Genomic DNA, 17,902 nt, shown 5'->3' with positions numbered 1-17,902 from the left:
ACGTGGGGAGAGGGGGGCGCCAGAGACTTGGTGCGGCTGCCCTCCCTCCCCCCACTATATATAGGGCCCCTAGGGGGGTGCCGGCCCTAGGAGATGGGATCTCCAAGGGGGGCGGCGGCCAAGGGGGGGGGACTTGCCCCCCAAGCCAAGTAGGACGCCCCCCACCCCTAGGGTTTCCAACCCTAGGCGCAGGGGGAGGCCCATGGGGGGCGCACCAGCCCACTAGGGGCTGGTTCCCCTCCCACTTCAGCCCATGGGGCCCTCCGGGATAGGTGGCCCCACCCGGTGGACCCCCGGGACCCTTCTGGTGGTCCCGCTACAATACCGATTACCCCCGAAACTTTCCCGATGGCTGAAACTGGACTTCCTATATATAAATCTTCACCTCCGGACCATTCCGGAACTCCTTGTGACGTCTGCGATCTCATCCGGGACTCCGAACAACTTTCGGGTTACCGCATACTAATATCTCTACAACCCTAGCGTCACCGAACCTTAAGTGTGTAGATCCTACGGGTTCGGGAGACACATAGACATGACCGAGACGACTCTCCGGTCAATAACCAACAGCGGGATCTGGATACCCATGTTGGCTCCCACATGTTTCACGATGATCTCATCGGATGAACCACGATGTCGAGGATTCAATCAATCCCGTATACAATTCCCTTTGTCAATCGGTACGTTACTTGCCCGAGATTCGATCGTCGGTATCCCAATACCTCGTTCAATCTCGTTACCGGCAAGTCACTTTACTCGTACCATAATGCATGATCCCGTGACCAAACACTTGGTCACATTGAGCTCATTATGATGATGCATTACCGAGTGGGCCCAGAGATACCTCTCCGTCATATGGAGTGACAAATTCCAGTCTCGATCCGTGTCAACCCAACAGATACTTTCGGGGATACCTGTAGTATACCTTTATAGTCACCCAGTTACGTTGTGACATTTGGTACACCCAAAGCACTCCTACGGCATTCGGGAGTTACACGATCTCATGGTCTAAGGAAATGATACTTGACACCGAAAAAGCTCTAGCAAACGAACTACACGATCTTGTGCTATGCTTAGGATTGAGTCTTGTCCATCGCATCATTCTCCTAATGATGTGATCCCGTTATCAATGACATCCAATGTCCATAGTCAGGAAACCCTGACTATCTATTGATCAACGAGCTAGTTAACTAGAGGCTTACTAGGGACATGTTATGGTCTATGTATTCACACATGTATTATGATTTCCGGATAACACAATTATAGCATGAAAAATAGACAATTATCATGAACAAGGAAATATAATAATAATCATTTTATTATTGCCTCTAGGGCATATTTCCAACACTTGCTGCTCTTGCCGATCAACTTTGCATATGGCATGTTCAGTGTTTTGCATATACTGCTAGTTCATTTCGGACATGATGAATGCTCGCAAACCATGATCATTTAGGAGGTGTTCCTGTCGAACATGATCAATGATAATCAAGGTCCGACCCAAATGGAGTACGAATTGGGGGATCCAGCTTGCCTTCATTTGAAGTTGGGACAATATCCAATCCCAATCCAAGCAAGAAGTGGCTTGCGAAGAAGAAGGAGATCAACGACCGGGCAGGACGGCAAGGGCAGTTGCGGCAAGGATGCAGACACAGCAGGACGCAAGGATGGCCTCAGAGTAGGCGGCATGGATGGCGTCCAACGAGTGATCCGGCTAGCCAGCGAGGCATCCGTCACGCTCGGGCATTGATTTCATTTTAGCATGTTCGGATTGTTGAATTATGATCTGTTTTGCTTTGTTTCGAACTGTTGAATTGAAATAATTTGTATCGTATGATCGACGTGCATGAATAGTAAATCTGAGGCTCTGCATTTGAGGTGTGTGGATGTGTGGCAGCCCATCGAGGGGCCGCCTGGCGCTGTCCGCGGGCGTATAAATGGCCGGATTTGTCAAGTCCGGCTGTGGATGCTCTAATGGAAATAGAAACTTCTGCGCCATGGGTTGATTAAGACGTACCGACTGTGTGTTTTTTTCATGGTAGGACGTACATACTATGCATTGTCTTTTTTTATTAGGAGTATTGTGTATTGTCAAGTTGGACTATACATAGTAGTACTACCATTTGATCGGGCAGTGTGTGTTTAATTGCAGTCCAAGAAAAGGGAAGGATGGTGCCACACTCACATGAGTCTAATTAACTGCATATCGATTGCAACATATAGTTGAGTTTTCAACACCGTCAAAGACATACATTTGAGTTTTTCAACAATTTCTGCTCAAGCGTACGTCTTGAAGACCCAAGCTTGACGATAAGATCAGTGAACAGGGTCATCAATTTTCAGGGTATTACTTTGAAAATTTCCGCTCTTTCCACAAATATATATGTTGACAGATTCCCCGTTATGGTTGAGAATTAATAGCAGAAACGAACGTACGCGCGAACTGGTCCTGCCAAAGAAACCGCTTAGAATGGTGGGTGGGTGTGTCGCCATTTTACCTTCGCCACGAGACGACGTAGTAATGTAGTACGACAATGCAAAGCTAGCTAGCATAACAAAGCACCTATGCAGCTTAGTATAGTAGCCGGCCAAAACGCTTCCTTTCCAAAAGTGAGACACACCAACAAGAGTTCCCACACCATGACAGTGACACGTAACGCGCACTTCGTTCCATCATCATCAAATTATTAAACTGTTGATTTCCCCGTCTCGAATGCTAGCTAAAGGTGGCCATTTCTCAAAGATTTGGTTTAACTAACCGTGCCAGTTACTCCCTCCGTTTTTAAATATAAGATGTTTTAAAGATTTTAATATAGACGATATACGAAGTAAAATAAATGAATTTACACTTTAGAATATGTTTATACACATCTGTATGTAGTCTGTAATGGAATATTTTAAAAAAACTTATATTTAGGAATGGATGGTGTACCTCACAAGCTATCCGAAGACGCAGTGGTTTAGCTGCTGCGCTGTGTGTCGGGAGATCGTCGTCCGTTGCTTCCGTTTACACGTCCGTGCACACGCACAGAAGTAACGGTCAATTCATCTCCACTATTATAACTAACGCGGCCGGCCTCTTGGATCGAGTTGCTTGCTTGCCTGTGGGAGGTTCATGTAATAAGCGAGTAGGAGTAGTACTGCTAGTGGTGTTAAATTTTGACCTGGGAGTTAGTTTGTACTACCTCCGTAAATTAATATAAGAGTATTTAAAATACTAAAGTAGTAATCTAAATACTTTTATATTAGTTTACAGAGGGAGTACTACAATTTGACTGACTGACGTTGTGAGAGGGAATGGTCAGTAGTCGCGCGTTATGTTGACCCCGATCGATCGGTTGGCTGACAAACTAAAAGTCGCGTGCATGTGAATGAATGGGTCGCTAGCTTCTCGTCCCGTCTCTGGTGGTAGTTAATTAGAATGTCCTGATGACTTTGTTTACACGCGGTAGAAGATGGCTCGACGCAGTGTTTTTTGTTGATATATATACACACCATTTTCTTCGACGCCGGTCGAGGTAAACTTGCAGCATATATAGTCCAAACTAACATGTTGACAATAAATACACAGTATGTACGTCCTGATCAACCCGCGCGCAGAAGTTTCTGTTTCCATCGGCAAAGAAGAGACCACAGGTTTTCTCTGGACATGCCAAATCGATCGGGCGATGAAAAGTTGTATGACCGGAAAAGGCAAATCTCTAATTGCGCTGGACCTAACTTTCGACGGGGCTAGTAGAACAGTAGAACTAGGGCACGTACTCCCTCCATCCGAAAATACTTGTCATCAAAATGGACAAAAAGGGATGTATCTAAAACTAAAATACATCTAGATACATCCCTTTTTATTCATTTTGATGACAAGTATTTCCGGACGGATGAGTACTTATTTACTGTAGAACACTAGGTAAAACACGGCAGCACAACTTTCTAGATTCTGATCTCCCAAAGAGAAAGACCAAACATCCATGTTCAAACGTTGACAAGTCCGGCCGGATAAAGCTACGTACAGGAGCTTTGTTTAGCATGCTAAGCAATCATAGATAGCTTTTCTTTATTCAGTTTCATGGAAATGATCGACACTCGGGAGCAAAAGCTCCTTATGATAATAAAATATAGGAGTACTATCATATAGATGAACAAATAGGCCAGAGGCAAAATCTGGCCAAGACCATGTCTTGGGAAGTTGGGAGTCAATGGACGGTTCCCCTTTGGAACGTACGTATGTATGTACGGGAGGTCACGTACGTCACGCACGCTTGTTGCATATCGCCACGTCGTCGCCCCATGCATGCTGCATGCTCGAGGAAGAGTCTCCAATCCAAACGTGCGTAAATTTATACTATGTTTTACTGTTTTATTTATGACAAGATGCTGCTCCAAGTCCGTTGTCTCGGACAACACGCATGCGGATCGATCGAGGCGAAGAAGGTTCGGCACTTTCGCCTGGCCTTCCCCGGCGACTGCCCTTTGACAAACGGCATCTGTGCAGAGGAAAAAACACGAGACCAGTTGGTCAAACCCGGGTTTATATTTTTCATCCTACACACCTAGTGCTAGCACCATTTGATCGGGCCGTGTGCGATAATTGTAGTCCAAGGAAAGTGTCACGGGAATTAACTAGCGGCATATCGATCGCTACGTGTAGTTGAGCCTTTCAACACTGTCAGCAAATATATTCGAATTATTCAACGATATCTGCTCAAGCATCTTCATTTTCAACAGTTTTTCAGCCAGACAATAAGATCGGTGAACAGCATCATCAGTTTCCACGGTACTACTTTGAAATTTTCCGCTGTTTTCAAACACTATACATGTTGTCGAACTCCCCGTGATGGTTGAGAATTAATTAAATTAACAAGAGAAACATACCTACGCCCGAATTGGTCTTGGCAAAAAAAGCCTCTTAACTGTGGTAGTGGGTGCGGCGCCACCTTACCTTCGCCATGAGATCGACCCACCTACGGTACGACGATGCAATACTAGCTAGCATAACAAAACCGAAATGACTACAGTTCAGTCGACTAAATTTTTGAATTAGAATCAGTCGATTCGTAGACCATTGGGTTAAAATCGTGTGGCAGCTAGATCTTCTTGTTCCTAAGCTTTCCGACCGCCAAACGTGCCGCCGGCTGAACCGCCGGCCATCACCACCCGCGGCCAGCGGCGCTCCCGCGACCGCCTCGCCGCCCCGCCCTCCCCAGAACTGCCCCCACCGCCCCAACCATCCCTCTAGCCCCGCCCTTCTCAGAACCGCCCCCACCGCCGGTCTAGCCGCCGCCCCGGCCATCCCTCTAGCCCCACCTGCGACTAGATTTTTCTCCGACGAATTCCCACGCCAGCGCGCCCCACCACCGTCCCCACCCTGAACCCTAAGATTGACACTGGAGTAGCCTCTCCGGCGAGCTCCCCCTCCCCGCTGCGGCTGGTTCTTCCTCCCCTCTGGCGAGCCCCTCGCCCCCCTCTGAAAATCAGTCGACAGAAGTGTAGCTAAATCGTAACAAAACAACTTAGCTTAGTATAGTAGGCGGCGAAACGCTTCCTTTCCAAAAGCGAGAGACACCCACAAGAGTACCTCCCACACACCATGACAGTGACACGTAACGCGCAGCTCCTTCCATCATCATCAAATTATTAAACTGTTGATTTCTCCGTCTCAAATGCTAAGCTAATGGTGGCCCGTTTCTCAACGGCTCGGTTGAACTGACGTTGCCAGTTCCCCGCAAAAAAAAAAAAACTGACGTTGCCAGTTAGCTCGTCCATGGAAGCAGTGGTGAAAAAGAAATGCTATCAGCAAAGCAACAGGTGGTAAAAATAATAATACAGTGTGCATCACAGCGCGACACGTACGTACAAACGTCCTTGTCATACGTACTGGCTGAGAAACTGTATGCCGGCAAAGAAATTGCAGCACATACACTTTTGCAGCGAAGCACACGAGCTAGAGTCCACACGTGTCCTTGTCGTGCATACACATGTGAGAGGCCGGCTAGCGGCCAGCTGCATTCCGGATCATTTTTTCTTTGCACCTTTTTTTAACAGAGAAAGGCACCCGAAGGTACCAATATATTCAGCTCACAGAACATTTTACAGTCGAGATTACACCATCTGCTAGAATAAAGAGAAAGAAGAACTGCAGATGTAAAGAAAGAAGAGCTGAATAAAGACATATGAGAGAGCAAGGAACAAGATCCTTGCTGAAGAACAGCATGTCCTAAGAAACAAAGAAAGAGAAGGGGAAAAGAAAATTCCAGCTTTGACAGCAATCTCCTTCTTTCCAACAGCCGAGCATAGACCATCATATCATGTTGAGATGAGGAACTTCCGAGAGCTATCAACTTTCTCCTAAAAGCAATACACCTTATGAAGCTGAATTCCTACAAAATTAAAATCAACAAGAGAGGCAGCTACAGGACATGATTCAGTGACATGAGAGTGAGAAGAGCAATTGAGTGTAGGTCCTCCAGCCATTTGAAAAACTTGATGAGCTAAATTGTGAGCCACCCCATTCAAATTCCTAGAAATATGAAAAACTTGGGGATTAAGATTAGAAGTAGAGTTTACAAAAGAAGCCACTTCTTTTCTAATATTCCAAGGAGTGGAAGAGTGAGCAATATTCCTGGCAGCAGCAACAGTGGCAAGAGAAAGAGAATCGGTTAAAAAAGTAGGAGTTTGAATGTTAAGGCAAGCCGCCAATTGAGCCGCACAAGCAAGAGCAATTGCTTCAGCTTGAAGAGGAGTGTCCGTCGAAGGGCCTGAAGCTTGAACCTGGATATTTATTTCCCTATTAGAAGAAGGAAGACAAAAGTAAACTCCCACACCTGTGCGCAATTGACCTTGCTGAAATCCTGGAACTCTAGAAGTTCTGAAAGCAGCATCAGAAAATACTTTAGCACCATTAATGAGAAGGTCTGATTTGAGAGTATTGCCTTGCTTAGGAAGAGGAGAATTATCAGGTTGAGAAGCCTGCAAAGACTGAATATTAGTAGAAGGCAGAATCTCCTCTTGGAGAATATTATTCAAACTAGTAGCAGCAATTTTAATTTGGTAGGGAAAAGAAAATTTCCTCTCAAAGAGGAAATCATTTCTAGCCTTCCAAATGCACCACATAAAATTGAAAATATTTTGCAAAGATGCATAAAGATGGCCCATAGAAGCAAAGTGAATCAGAAGGGAATGCATTGAAGAGTGACCTTGCACAAGGATGTCAGATCTAAGAAACCAAGGAGCAGAGAACCAGGCCGCTCTAGCAAAGTCACAAAGAAAGAAAAGGTGAAACTCATCTTCTTGCTGAGCACATCTACAACAATTCTGCGAAATGTGAATAGAAAAACGGCCTGCTCTCATTCCTGTGGGCAAAGCTTTGCTAAGCATCCTCCAAGCAAAAGTTTTAACCTTGGGCAATAAATCTTTCTGCTTCCAAATAGTTTTAAGAAAAGCTTTCAAATCCAAAGGAACATCCAGAGGAGCAGTTCTAGGATTAGTAAATGTCTTGTAAGCAAAGTTTATAAGCAGCTTTGGAAGAGCAAATACCATTGGGAGCCAAAGGCCAACAAAGAATATCAGCATTATCATCATCGAGAATATCAATGTTGATAATCTGAGTAGCCAAAGGTTGCTGAAAAAGAGAGAAAATGAGCTGACGGTTCCATTGCCTTTTCCCAGGCTGCCAAAGATCCCTAACCAAGGAGGGATAAATAAAGCCTGATGGTTGAGGAATGAGAAAATCATGAATAGAGTTCCAAAGATTGCACCAAGGCATGCTCCAAATAGAAACATTACCTTGGGTGAGTTGATAGAAGGCATGCTCTTTAAGTTTAGGAAGCATTTTTAAAATGGAAGACCAAAAGGCAGATTTAGGTGGATTATTAGTAGCTTTCCAAATAGAAGTGGTAGAAAAATATTTGGCTTGAAGAACACAATATAATTGGGAGGAGGGGTTTTTAGCTAACCTCCAAGCCGCAGCAAGAATAAGACTCTCATTGACGGCTTTTAGATTTCTGATTCCGAGACCACCTTCAGACTTGGAGTTGGTAATATCCTTCCATGCTCTGAGACAAAGACTCCTCTTAGAATCTGTTTCTCTAATCCCTGTCCACCAAAAATTCCTAATGATAGAAGTGAGCTTGGCAATAAATTTTTTTGAAAACAGAATGTTTGCCATATAGTAAACAGGGATAGCAGAAAAGATAGAGCGAATAAGTTCAAGACGGGCAGCATGAGATAGCATGTTAGCTTTATAAGAGGGGAGCTTATTTAAAAATTTATCCAAAACAAAGTTATAAGCAGCACCCCTATTCTTAGCAGGCAAAATTAGAGGATGACCAAGATGAGTGAAATTAGCATCAAGATTAGCAACAGGAAAGACTTTCTTAATATCATTAATAATATTCTGAGAAACATGATTGCTAAAGAGAATGGCAGATTTATTCCAGTTAGGAGTTTGACCAAAAAGAGCACAAAAGTGTAGAATAAGACTGGCCATCGTCTGAGCCTCCTGATAAGTAGCGTGCCCACACACCAGAAGATCATCTGCAAATAGAAGAGAATGGACAGAGGGGCAGTTTGGTCCAAGAGAAATTCCCTGCAATTGGTTAACCTGCAAAGCTTCATTAAGCAAGATGGAAAGTTCATTAATTGCAAGAACAAACAAGTAAGGAGACATGGGACAGCCTTGTTGTATTCCTCTGAAGCTCTTAAATTTAGGAGAGGGCTGGCCATTAATGAGAACAGAGAATGAGGGAGATGAGATGCATGTATGAACCAAATTAACAAAATGACCATGCAGCCCTTTACGAGCCAGAGCAGAAACAATGAAATTCCATTCTAAACGATCAAAAGCTTTGGCAAGGTCAATCTTAAGCATAAAGGCATCATATTTCCAGGATTTAAGAGAAAACGAGTGAGCAATTTCCTGAGCAATGATAATGTTGTCACTAATACGTCTACCCTCAATAAATGCTTGTTGAGCTTGGTCAATATAATCAGGAAGATGATGCTTAAGTCTATTCGCAAGAGACTTAGCAATGATTTTATAAAGCACATTACAAAGACTAATAGGACGGTAGTCCATGGGCACAAGAGGAACCAACTTCTTAGGGATAAGAGCAATATTGGTATCATTGATGTGAGGGGGAAGTGTAGCAGTATTATAGAAGTGAGTGACAAGATGAGTTACCTCATCCCCAATCCAATCCCAAGTAGCTAAATAAAATTCTACATTGAACCCATCAGGACCAGGAGAAGCATTAAGCTTCATGTCTTTAAGAATCCGCAAAAGTTCAGTCTTGTCCGGAATAGAATAAGTAGGATCATTGTTGTCATTAGTCCAAATAGGGGAAGAAAAAGGCCTGCCAGCATAAGTGTTAGGAGAGGAAAATATGTGTCTGAAATAATTAACAAACGTTTGCATCATGGCCTCCGGTTTGAAATGAATATTGTCATGCTCATCTTTGATAGAACAAATAGTATTTCTTTTTCTACGTTTGAGCACAGCCTGATGGAAGAATTTTGTGTTGCGATCACCTTTTACAGCCCAAGACTTTTTACTTCTTTGGCTGTAAAACTGATTGAGTTTGGAAAGCGTAAGTTCATACCTATTAGTAAGAGTACTTTCCAAAACATGGTCCTGTTGGTGGAGAGGCAGCTGTTGCAAATCCTTGATTCTGGATTCTAGCTCAGCAAGTTCTTGTTGGAGAGGTTTTTTCTTCTTGCACCAGACTTTTAAAGATCCTGCCAAAGAAGATGACTTTGCAGCAAAAGAGGTCAGGGAACTAGAAATCCAATTATTTTTACCAAAAGAGTGAAAATCTTTTTCCATAAGCCACCAGTTTTCAAATTTAAAAGATTGTCTAGGCCTAACAAGTTTACCTTCCGAGGAAATTAAAATGGGAGCATGGTCACCAAGAATAATAGGAAGATTCAACACTTTAGTATTAGGATAAAAAGCGCACCAATCAGAATTGACCAAGCATCGATCAAGACGTCTATGAATGGGCTTAGAAGTATGTTGCCTACCACGCCAAGTATAAGCAGGACCACTATAACCAATATCAAACAGCCCACAATTTTTAACAAGAGACCTGAAAGCATTCATACGATATAAGTTGATATTACCATCACACGCATCCACATCATAAAGGATATCATTAAGGTCCCCCATACAAACCATGGGCTTTCCTAGGTTATCATAGACAAAATCAGCAACTTGGTCCCAGCTGATGGCATTAGTCTGCCTGTGATACGGGTCGCCATATATACAAATAAGACAAAAGTTGACCCCTGAAGTTTTATTAACTACATTTGCTAAAATATAGTGAAAAGCAGCAGCATGCACAGAAACTTTGAGCTCATCGGTCCACATAAGCCAAAGGCCACCTGAGGCACCTCTAGAAGGAACAACAAAGCCGTTGGCAACATCAAACCTATTAACAAGATCGACAGAACGGACTTTGGAAGACTTGATTTCTGAAACAAATGTTACCTGTGTCTTCGTAGACCGCATCAAGTTGGAAAGATAGAGCATCCTCTCACTGCCAAGGCTTCTGCCCATACCTCGGCAGTTCCAGGCGATGGCCCTCATAGCGCCCAAAAGATATCTGGAATCGAGACAAATAACTCTGCCTTCCTCACCCCACTCTCCTGGCTCGGCGCGAGCCCGGGGTCACCCACAGCAAGGAGACGCCAGATCTGCGAAAATAAGGCCGTTGGGCAGAAGCACCGGATCTGTGGCGAAAGTGGAGAGCAGCAGCAGGTCACTAACAGAATCGGAGGGCAGTGAGTATCACGGGGAGGGAAGAAGCAGAGAAGCAACAAAAGGGGATCTGGATGAGCAAGATGGATTGAGGGAACAAGGGGAAGTAGAGAGGAGACACAGAGGAGAAGGGAATCCGGGAGACGAGGGATGAGATAGGAGATCAGAGAAGGAAGGGGAGGAGAAGAAGCGGCATGACGCCAGTCACCGGGAAATCGCCGGAAATCACCAAGGAGGCAGAGCACTAGACGGAGGAGCAGGGGAGCTCGCGGAGAAGACAGAGCGCGGGACAAGGGTACTAGATCTGGTCTCGCCGGACTTTTTCTTTGCACCTAGCGAGCTAGTCGCATTCACCTTTAACCCAAGCCAGCACCGGATTAGATATATCCGACTGTAGATGCTCTAAGAAGATACTATTCCGTCTCAGTGTGATCGATCAAGCATATACTATGGGGGTGTTTGTTTTCAGGGATTTTTGTGTGTAGGGATTAGAAAAAGTCCCTCTTAGAGACTTTTTTACCAAACGGGAGGGACATTTTAGGGACTAAACTAGGCATTTGAGACTAAATGAAGAAGACTCTTAAGGAGAGCCTTTTTGGGACTTTTCCAACCATGCCCATCCATGCACCCATTGGCCCGCCACCCCATGGTGTTGTTTGATTGTTATTTTTCTATATACTAGGGGCAACATGGTCATTTAATAACCTCTAGAAAGGGACTAGGGACTTTTTAGTCTCTGAAAACAAACAGGGAGGGACTTTTTAGGGACTAGGAACTTCTTAGTTGGGACTAGAAAAAGTCCTAGGACTAGAGAAACAAACACCACCTATATCGATCGGTGGTGCGCCATCGCCGTGCCGCCTCACGTATGTGATCAAATGGTTGCCACGCTACCCGTGCTGCAGCCCTGATAGCGTTTAGGGCGTATTTGGTTTCACTTTGGAACAGTAGCTGCATTGTATGCACATCTCAACCTAGTCTGGCTCTGAAAAAACAATCTCATATGCAACATCTGCGAGTTGTTTGGTTGCCTGCATATGGACTTCCTGCATTAGGGGATCAACTTTGGCATATTGTTTGGTTGCCTGCATTGTCTCGGCGCATGCAACTACACGTTGTTTGGTTGCCCGCATGGGGTATGATTAAGAGTTAGCACTTGCACTTAGCACACAGGGCTAAGAGCTAGTAGAGGAAGGAGGAGAAGAAATGCAGTGTGCTCGGACCATGGCGACTGCGGTGGATAGTGGCCGTGGCGCCGTGTCCGACATGACGAGCATGGAGTCGTGGACGAGCGACCCCGCCGGCGGCACGGCGAGCGACACCGTCGGTGAACTAGTTGCGATGCTCGCGCAAAGACAGTGGACATAGGAGGAGAATGCAGTGCTCGCGCCATGGTATCGTCAGTGCAGTGGACGAGAGAGGAGGCCGAGATGATCGACACCGGAAACGACTCCAGTGTAGTAGGGCGAGAGAGAGGAGGCGAAGATGATCGACCCCGTCGGCGGCGCGGCGAACTGCAGTGTGCGCGAAGGCAGAGGGCACAAGAAAGCAGTGTGCGTGTCATTGCAGCGTCAGTGCAGTAGGAGGACGACAGAGAGTAGGCCGAGATGAGCGACGCCGGAAACGACTCTCGTGTAGTAGCACGCGGGCAAGGAAATCAAGGGGAAGAGCTTCAGTGTCGAGAGGGACGAATAGGAGGGCTCGGAGCAGAGGACAGAGGAGCTCGACATGGCGACGTCAGTGCAGTAGACTGCTGTTGAAAGAGAGATGAAGCTACGATCGTCGAAACCAAAAACTTACAGCACGAATGTTGTGAGGGACTGCGAGATTAGGCTGCTGGTCAAAGGAAATTTCAAATGATCGATCGTGCGCGACGAATCTGACAGAATTTGTCTAGAATAGCTCCAAAAGGTAACACGAGATTAAGAACTTACGACCGATAAAACTACGAACCAATCGCCTGAATGGAACCGTAGCATCGAGGTGCATATTTTTCGTGTAGAGCTTACCTCGAATCAAAGCACCATTGTGTAGATCAGAGGGAGGAGATTAGACTGGAGGTTGAAAAAAAACTCATGTAATCACCTCGCATCCCTCCCGTCTTCACTCGTGCAAGGGCCTACCGGCTTGCGCTTGCCTCGGCCTGGCTCGCAAGAAACTACCGATTCCTGGGTTTCCAGTGAACCAGGCCCAAAGATGCTTTAAGTTTCGTGCTATACAGGTCCAACAGGAAAATCAGGCAACCAAACGACCTGTTCCCTTCCCGCACGAGCCTGGTTGAGGCTCATGCGAGCAACCAAACACACCCTTAGCAACGGCGATTTCTGTTGAGACACACGGCGCCCACATCATCATGCAACAACGCACACATACGCACCCACATTGGATCGTTTTTTTATGACCGGATAATCCATCTAGATGTTTGAGATGAGTTTGAGGTGCCGGCTGCAGACGCTCTCATGCAACCACGCACATGTACGCGCGCGCATTGGACTTTAGGCGTTGTTTGGATAGGGCCAGATACATGGTAAACGAGCTTGTAGCCGGATTTTAGCAAAATTGGTTTTGCTAATGAATTTTTGGATAACTAATTTGCACAGAAACACGTTTGGGTTTGGAAAGGATAAAACTGGCTTGTACATTTCCTTGTTTGGGTAGGAGGATACCGATTCACTTCCTCCCCTTGCCTTCTCTCTCTTACTTTCCCCAATTTTGGCCATTGACGACGACTTCCCAAAGCTTCGACTCCAGCGGCTCCAGCCTGTGATTCCTCTTCCGTCGTTCGTCCTCACCGCCAGACACCGGTGCCCTCCTCCCATCGGGACGGCCTCGACGACTCCGCGCGCGGAGGCTTTCCCTGGTCGCCTAGGCCAACTCTGGTCGTCCCCGTACAGGCTCTGCTCGGCGAGATCTGCTCCTCGAGCTCATCCCGTAGGTTCGCCGCCCCTGGGCGACCTCTCTCATCGGCCCTGCACAGGCTTCGCTCGAGGAGAGGTTCTTCTCGAGCTCATCCCAGATGTACGCCGCCCCTTGATGCTGGCCGTCCAGCAGCGTCCGTACATGGAAGTTCAGATCTCAAAAGAGTGCTCGACGCCGCCCACCCTGATAGCGGCCATGTAGGGGCTGGAGGTCAAGCGTGAGGACGATGATTCGGCGGAGCAGGTAAACATTTCATCTTTGTTTGCATTTCAAGGTCGAATTATGTGAGCTGGGAGCTTGAACAATTCAATGATGATTCTACTTGTGTTAATAAGAAATGCCATTCTACTTGCCAAGAGAAAAAAAACTTCATAGTTTACAGGGCTTAACAATTAGCTACATGGTAAAGTCGTTGATTTAATTCTTTCCCATAATAGCGACGAAGTGATAATTTGGAGAGTGGTTGCACACAGCCTTTGCTCATAGAGACAAAGGAGTGGCAAGTTGACAATGCAGAGGATAATGATGGTTGCTGGTCCATACAGATTCCTCATGCCACATGTGAAGGTTTTCTCGTAATATCTTGAATGTGCTTATTTTTTGTTGCTGAATGCATAACCTTCATCTGTATTGGCTCTTTTCACAAATATATCAGTTTCAGTTCTTCAACTTCATTCTCTAGTCTGCAATGGCCATTTTTCTTATCGAATGACAAATTTATTGCACACAGTTGTACATAAAATAATTTAGCATTACTATCATCTTGTAATACAGAACGGGAAGTTTTGGAACCTATGAATTGATGAAAAATTGTAACAATTATTATTGTAATGAATCTATAAATAAAATTTTAAAAAATAATATTGTAATGCTCAATCATCTTCTGGTTGTTGAGCGGAACGCTGTTGATGATTACTCCACAACTGTCGAGCAATGCCTGCACGAACTCTCTCACCAGCAGCTCGTTCATCTTCTCTTGCTTGCCCTCTAACTTGCTGATCACCATGGTCAACATGTTGTTGTGCTTCCCCATGCTCATAAAGCTCGAACAACTCATCATGATGATTAACCTTCCGGATGAAGTTGTGGATAATACAACAAGCCATAACAATTTTGACTTGTGTTTTATATGGATAAGGAATTCCTCCTTTCCTACTTAAAATTGGAAAGCGAGCTTTTAGAACACCAAAAGTTCGCTCAACAACATTTCGTAGTTGTGCGTGCAGATGATTGAACATATATTTCTCACTAGTATATCGTCGATTACTTCCACGAAAAGAAGCAATATGATAACGATCTCCACGGTACGGGGCAATAAATTTTGGAGTATTTGCATATCCAGAATCAACAAGATAAAATTTACCTGCACGTAAGGTTTGATAGCACGGTCAAAATCTTTATGTAATAAGATTAATCAATATATAGTTCATATGTTTGAACTTTTACCTTCAGGAACAACAAAACCCCCACTAGTAACAGCCCATCTTAGAACTGCTTGATTTGACGCAGAACCTTCCCATCCAGCAGCGACATATGAGAATGTCATGTCAAATGACACTGCTGCCATTACATTTTGAGAGGGGTAACCATGCCTATTTCTATAAGGAGTTTGCTTATCTAGCCTGATTTTTGCCTCAATGTGTGTCCCATCAATTGCTCCTAGGCAGTTCTGTTGGGATTTTTGTTAGTCAAACAATGAAGTTTAAGTTTCCATGACATAGTATTTAATCATATTTAAAAGTAACATGTGTTTGCGATAGGAAAATACCTTGAAATATGGGTAGAACCTTGCATCACCCAATATTTTTGCTGGGGTTTCATTCCTTGGATCTGTTATGCAAACATCACGCAACCCATTTATGGCATCTAAAACAATGTTGAAGTGTCGGCTGATTGGTTCACCAGAATGCTGATATCTATCTTGGATGACACGGTTCCTAACATTGTGACCAATGGTATGTAGAAACATGAGTAGTTGTTCGTCCACTGTCATTCGCTTTGTATCCTTCAGTAAGCCTCTCTCACACAAAGCATCTCGCAGCAAGTAGAATATTTGCTTCTCAAGACGAATTTGTTCGTAAAATCTAACTGGATGTCCCTCTAGCAACTCTTTTGTTTTCTGGGCACCAGTTAATATGGAGGTGTTACGAGGTGTTTTGAATAACCTTGTGAACAACACATCACGAGACACTGCAGAAATGTTATTAATAAGAACTTGCTCGGAATCAGAAAATTCATCATCTGGCACATACAAACTGTTCATGGTTCCTTGCACAGTGTACACTATTGATTGTATCATCTCAGAATAATATTTCATAAGATATATAAAATAGTTGGAAATGAACTTTCTCAAACTGAAAGTACAGTTGATTGTTGCAACACAAACTTACAGAAAAAGCAATGGAAATTGTTCTCTAAATACATAAAACGACAATTACTGAAATCAAATAATGGTGTATCACAAAATAACTAAGGATCAAGAATCCAAAGCTTTCGAGTTTCTTCATCCATCTCAATGAAAATGGTGCGTTTGTCACCATCTGTAAATGCTTTTACTGCTTTCAGTTTTGTGCTGGCATCGAGGCTACCCATACTATTCAATACTGACATGCATGATTTAACCGAGTAAGTGTCATTTTGTTCTGCTGTTTTTTTCTTTGCTTCAGCAATGCTGAGTGATGCATCTGCAAGACGATCAATTGCTGTTATGGCATCATCGGCTGTACGTTTTTGTCCTCTTGTAGTTTCTTTTGATCCACTTCCAGGGAATTTCCTTTTTTCTGGCTCAATGGCTGTCGACTTCTTAGTGAACACACCAGGGGAGCCATTATTTTCATCAGACTCGATTTCATGTACTTCAACATCCTTATTGAGATCAATTTGAGATGATTTAGTTGTGCATGAACCATCTTTCCCTTTGCTAGATACAGCACCAACTCCAGATGCCGTTGAACTAGCACATATTTGTTGCAGATCTTCCCAACTAGGCCACACCTTTTCTCGATATTCTTGGAGTGACTTATCCTTCTGCAAGTTGTAAATATTTTTATTAATAAATATAATATACCAATTTTATATGAATCCTACTCGCACAAACTTACCTCAATTAGTTCCTCCCAAGTTTCTTCTGAAGCTTTTATCATTTTGTCATCGTCGTCCCAACCAAATCCCGTCAGTTTAAGAAGTCTATCCATGGCAGCATAGCAACTCCTGTAGTACTTATGGCGATTTTTCAATTGTTGTAATTCAAGTTTGTCTACTCTTGAATCATTGAATTGTTCTAAGATATCACGCCATGCTTTCTTTGTGTAACCTGTTCCTTCTTTCCCTCCGTGTAAAGTTTGATCTTTCAGTATAGTGAGAAGTATTTTGTCCTCCGAAGATTTCCATACATGCCTCTTTTTATCTGGGTTTTCTTTCCTATTTTTTGGGTCCTTCTGATCATCCATATTTATCTACAAGAAAATAAAAAAATTTAAATGAGTATGTGATTGACAAACTTAATTTCTCTTGACATTTCAAAACCTCCAATTTAAAGTTGTACTTACAACAAGCCATATTGCAAAGTGAGTTTTTTGGTTGAGAAGAACACTGTTAAGTGGAAGAAATGAACATGATAATAATATTTCAACTGCATTCGTGTGATCTCTTGGCGTGTATTCTTCTGATTGCAGTAGACAAATGGGGGTCTAGGACTAAGCTAACCTTTAATGTTTTACCTATGACAACACTTACTACTAATTGTTTGATTTCTACGTGTATTCCTATGTTCTTTTCACAATGCAGGTCGACAAAGGAACTGATGGCTTGTATTTCAGTGATCTACTGTTGGCTTACCATTTGTTTTTATAGAGGTAAAGCTGCATGTGCATGTTGAATTTATATTTGAGGGCCCCTTATATCCAGGAGTACACGATTGGCCTACATACTAGACTATGATACATGTGTATACAATATAGACTACAGCACAAACATACATACTTATATCGCACAGTTCAGATTGGCCTAGTGCCTATTAATACCATATAAATATATAATTAGAGTTAGCGTGCCATTTACTCTTTTTTCATATCTGGCATTTACCTAGTTTCCATGTACAGCAGCAAGTAACTAGTGTAGTGGGTTTCTTTTATAATCAAACAAAGGTGTGTTTCCAATTAGAGAGAGGAAGGGACAAATTGCCAAGTTGGTGGTTCTAGTTTCATCTACGAATTGGCTATCTCAGATTACCGG

General features: G+C 43.8%; 1 protein-coding gene and 1 pseudogene across 1 annotated transcript; both read right to left on the bottom strand.

The window, feature by feature from the left end:
• Positions 1-4,635: 4,635 nt before the first annotated feature.
• Positions 4,636-8,305, bottom strand: LOC147966233 (uncharacterized; annotated as a pseudogene).
• Positions 8,306-16,044: 7,739 nt separating this feature from the next.
• Positions 16,045-17,466, bottom strand: LOC147966232 (uncharacterized). Its single transcript, XM_087527156.1, has 2 exons — positions 16,771-17,466; positions 16,045-16,696 (listed from the first exon to the last, which is right to left on the bottom strand). The coding sequence occupies exons 1-2, from the start codon at positions 17,116-17,118 to the stop codon at positions 16,139-16,141; spliced, it is 906 nt and encodes a 301-aa protein (XP_087383282.1). The 5' UTR covers positions 17,119-17,466; the 3' UTR covers positions 16,045-16,138.
• Between the last annotated feature and the right edge of the window lie 436 nt (positions 17,467-17,902).

This window comes from Triticum urartu, chromosome 6A (assembly GCF_056163025.1).
Source record: "Triticum urartu cultivar PI428250 chromosome 6A, HENAU_Tu73, whole genome shotgun sequence".
Lineage (NCBI taxonomy): Eukaryota > Viridiplantae > Streptophyta > Magnoliopsida > Poales > Poaceae > Triticum > Triticum urartu.
This window is presented reverse-complemented; position numbering and strand designations above follow the sequence as displayed.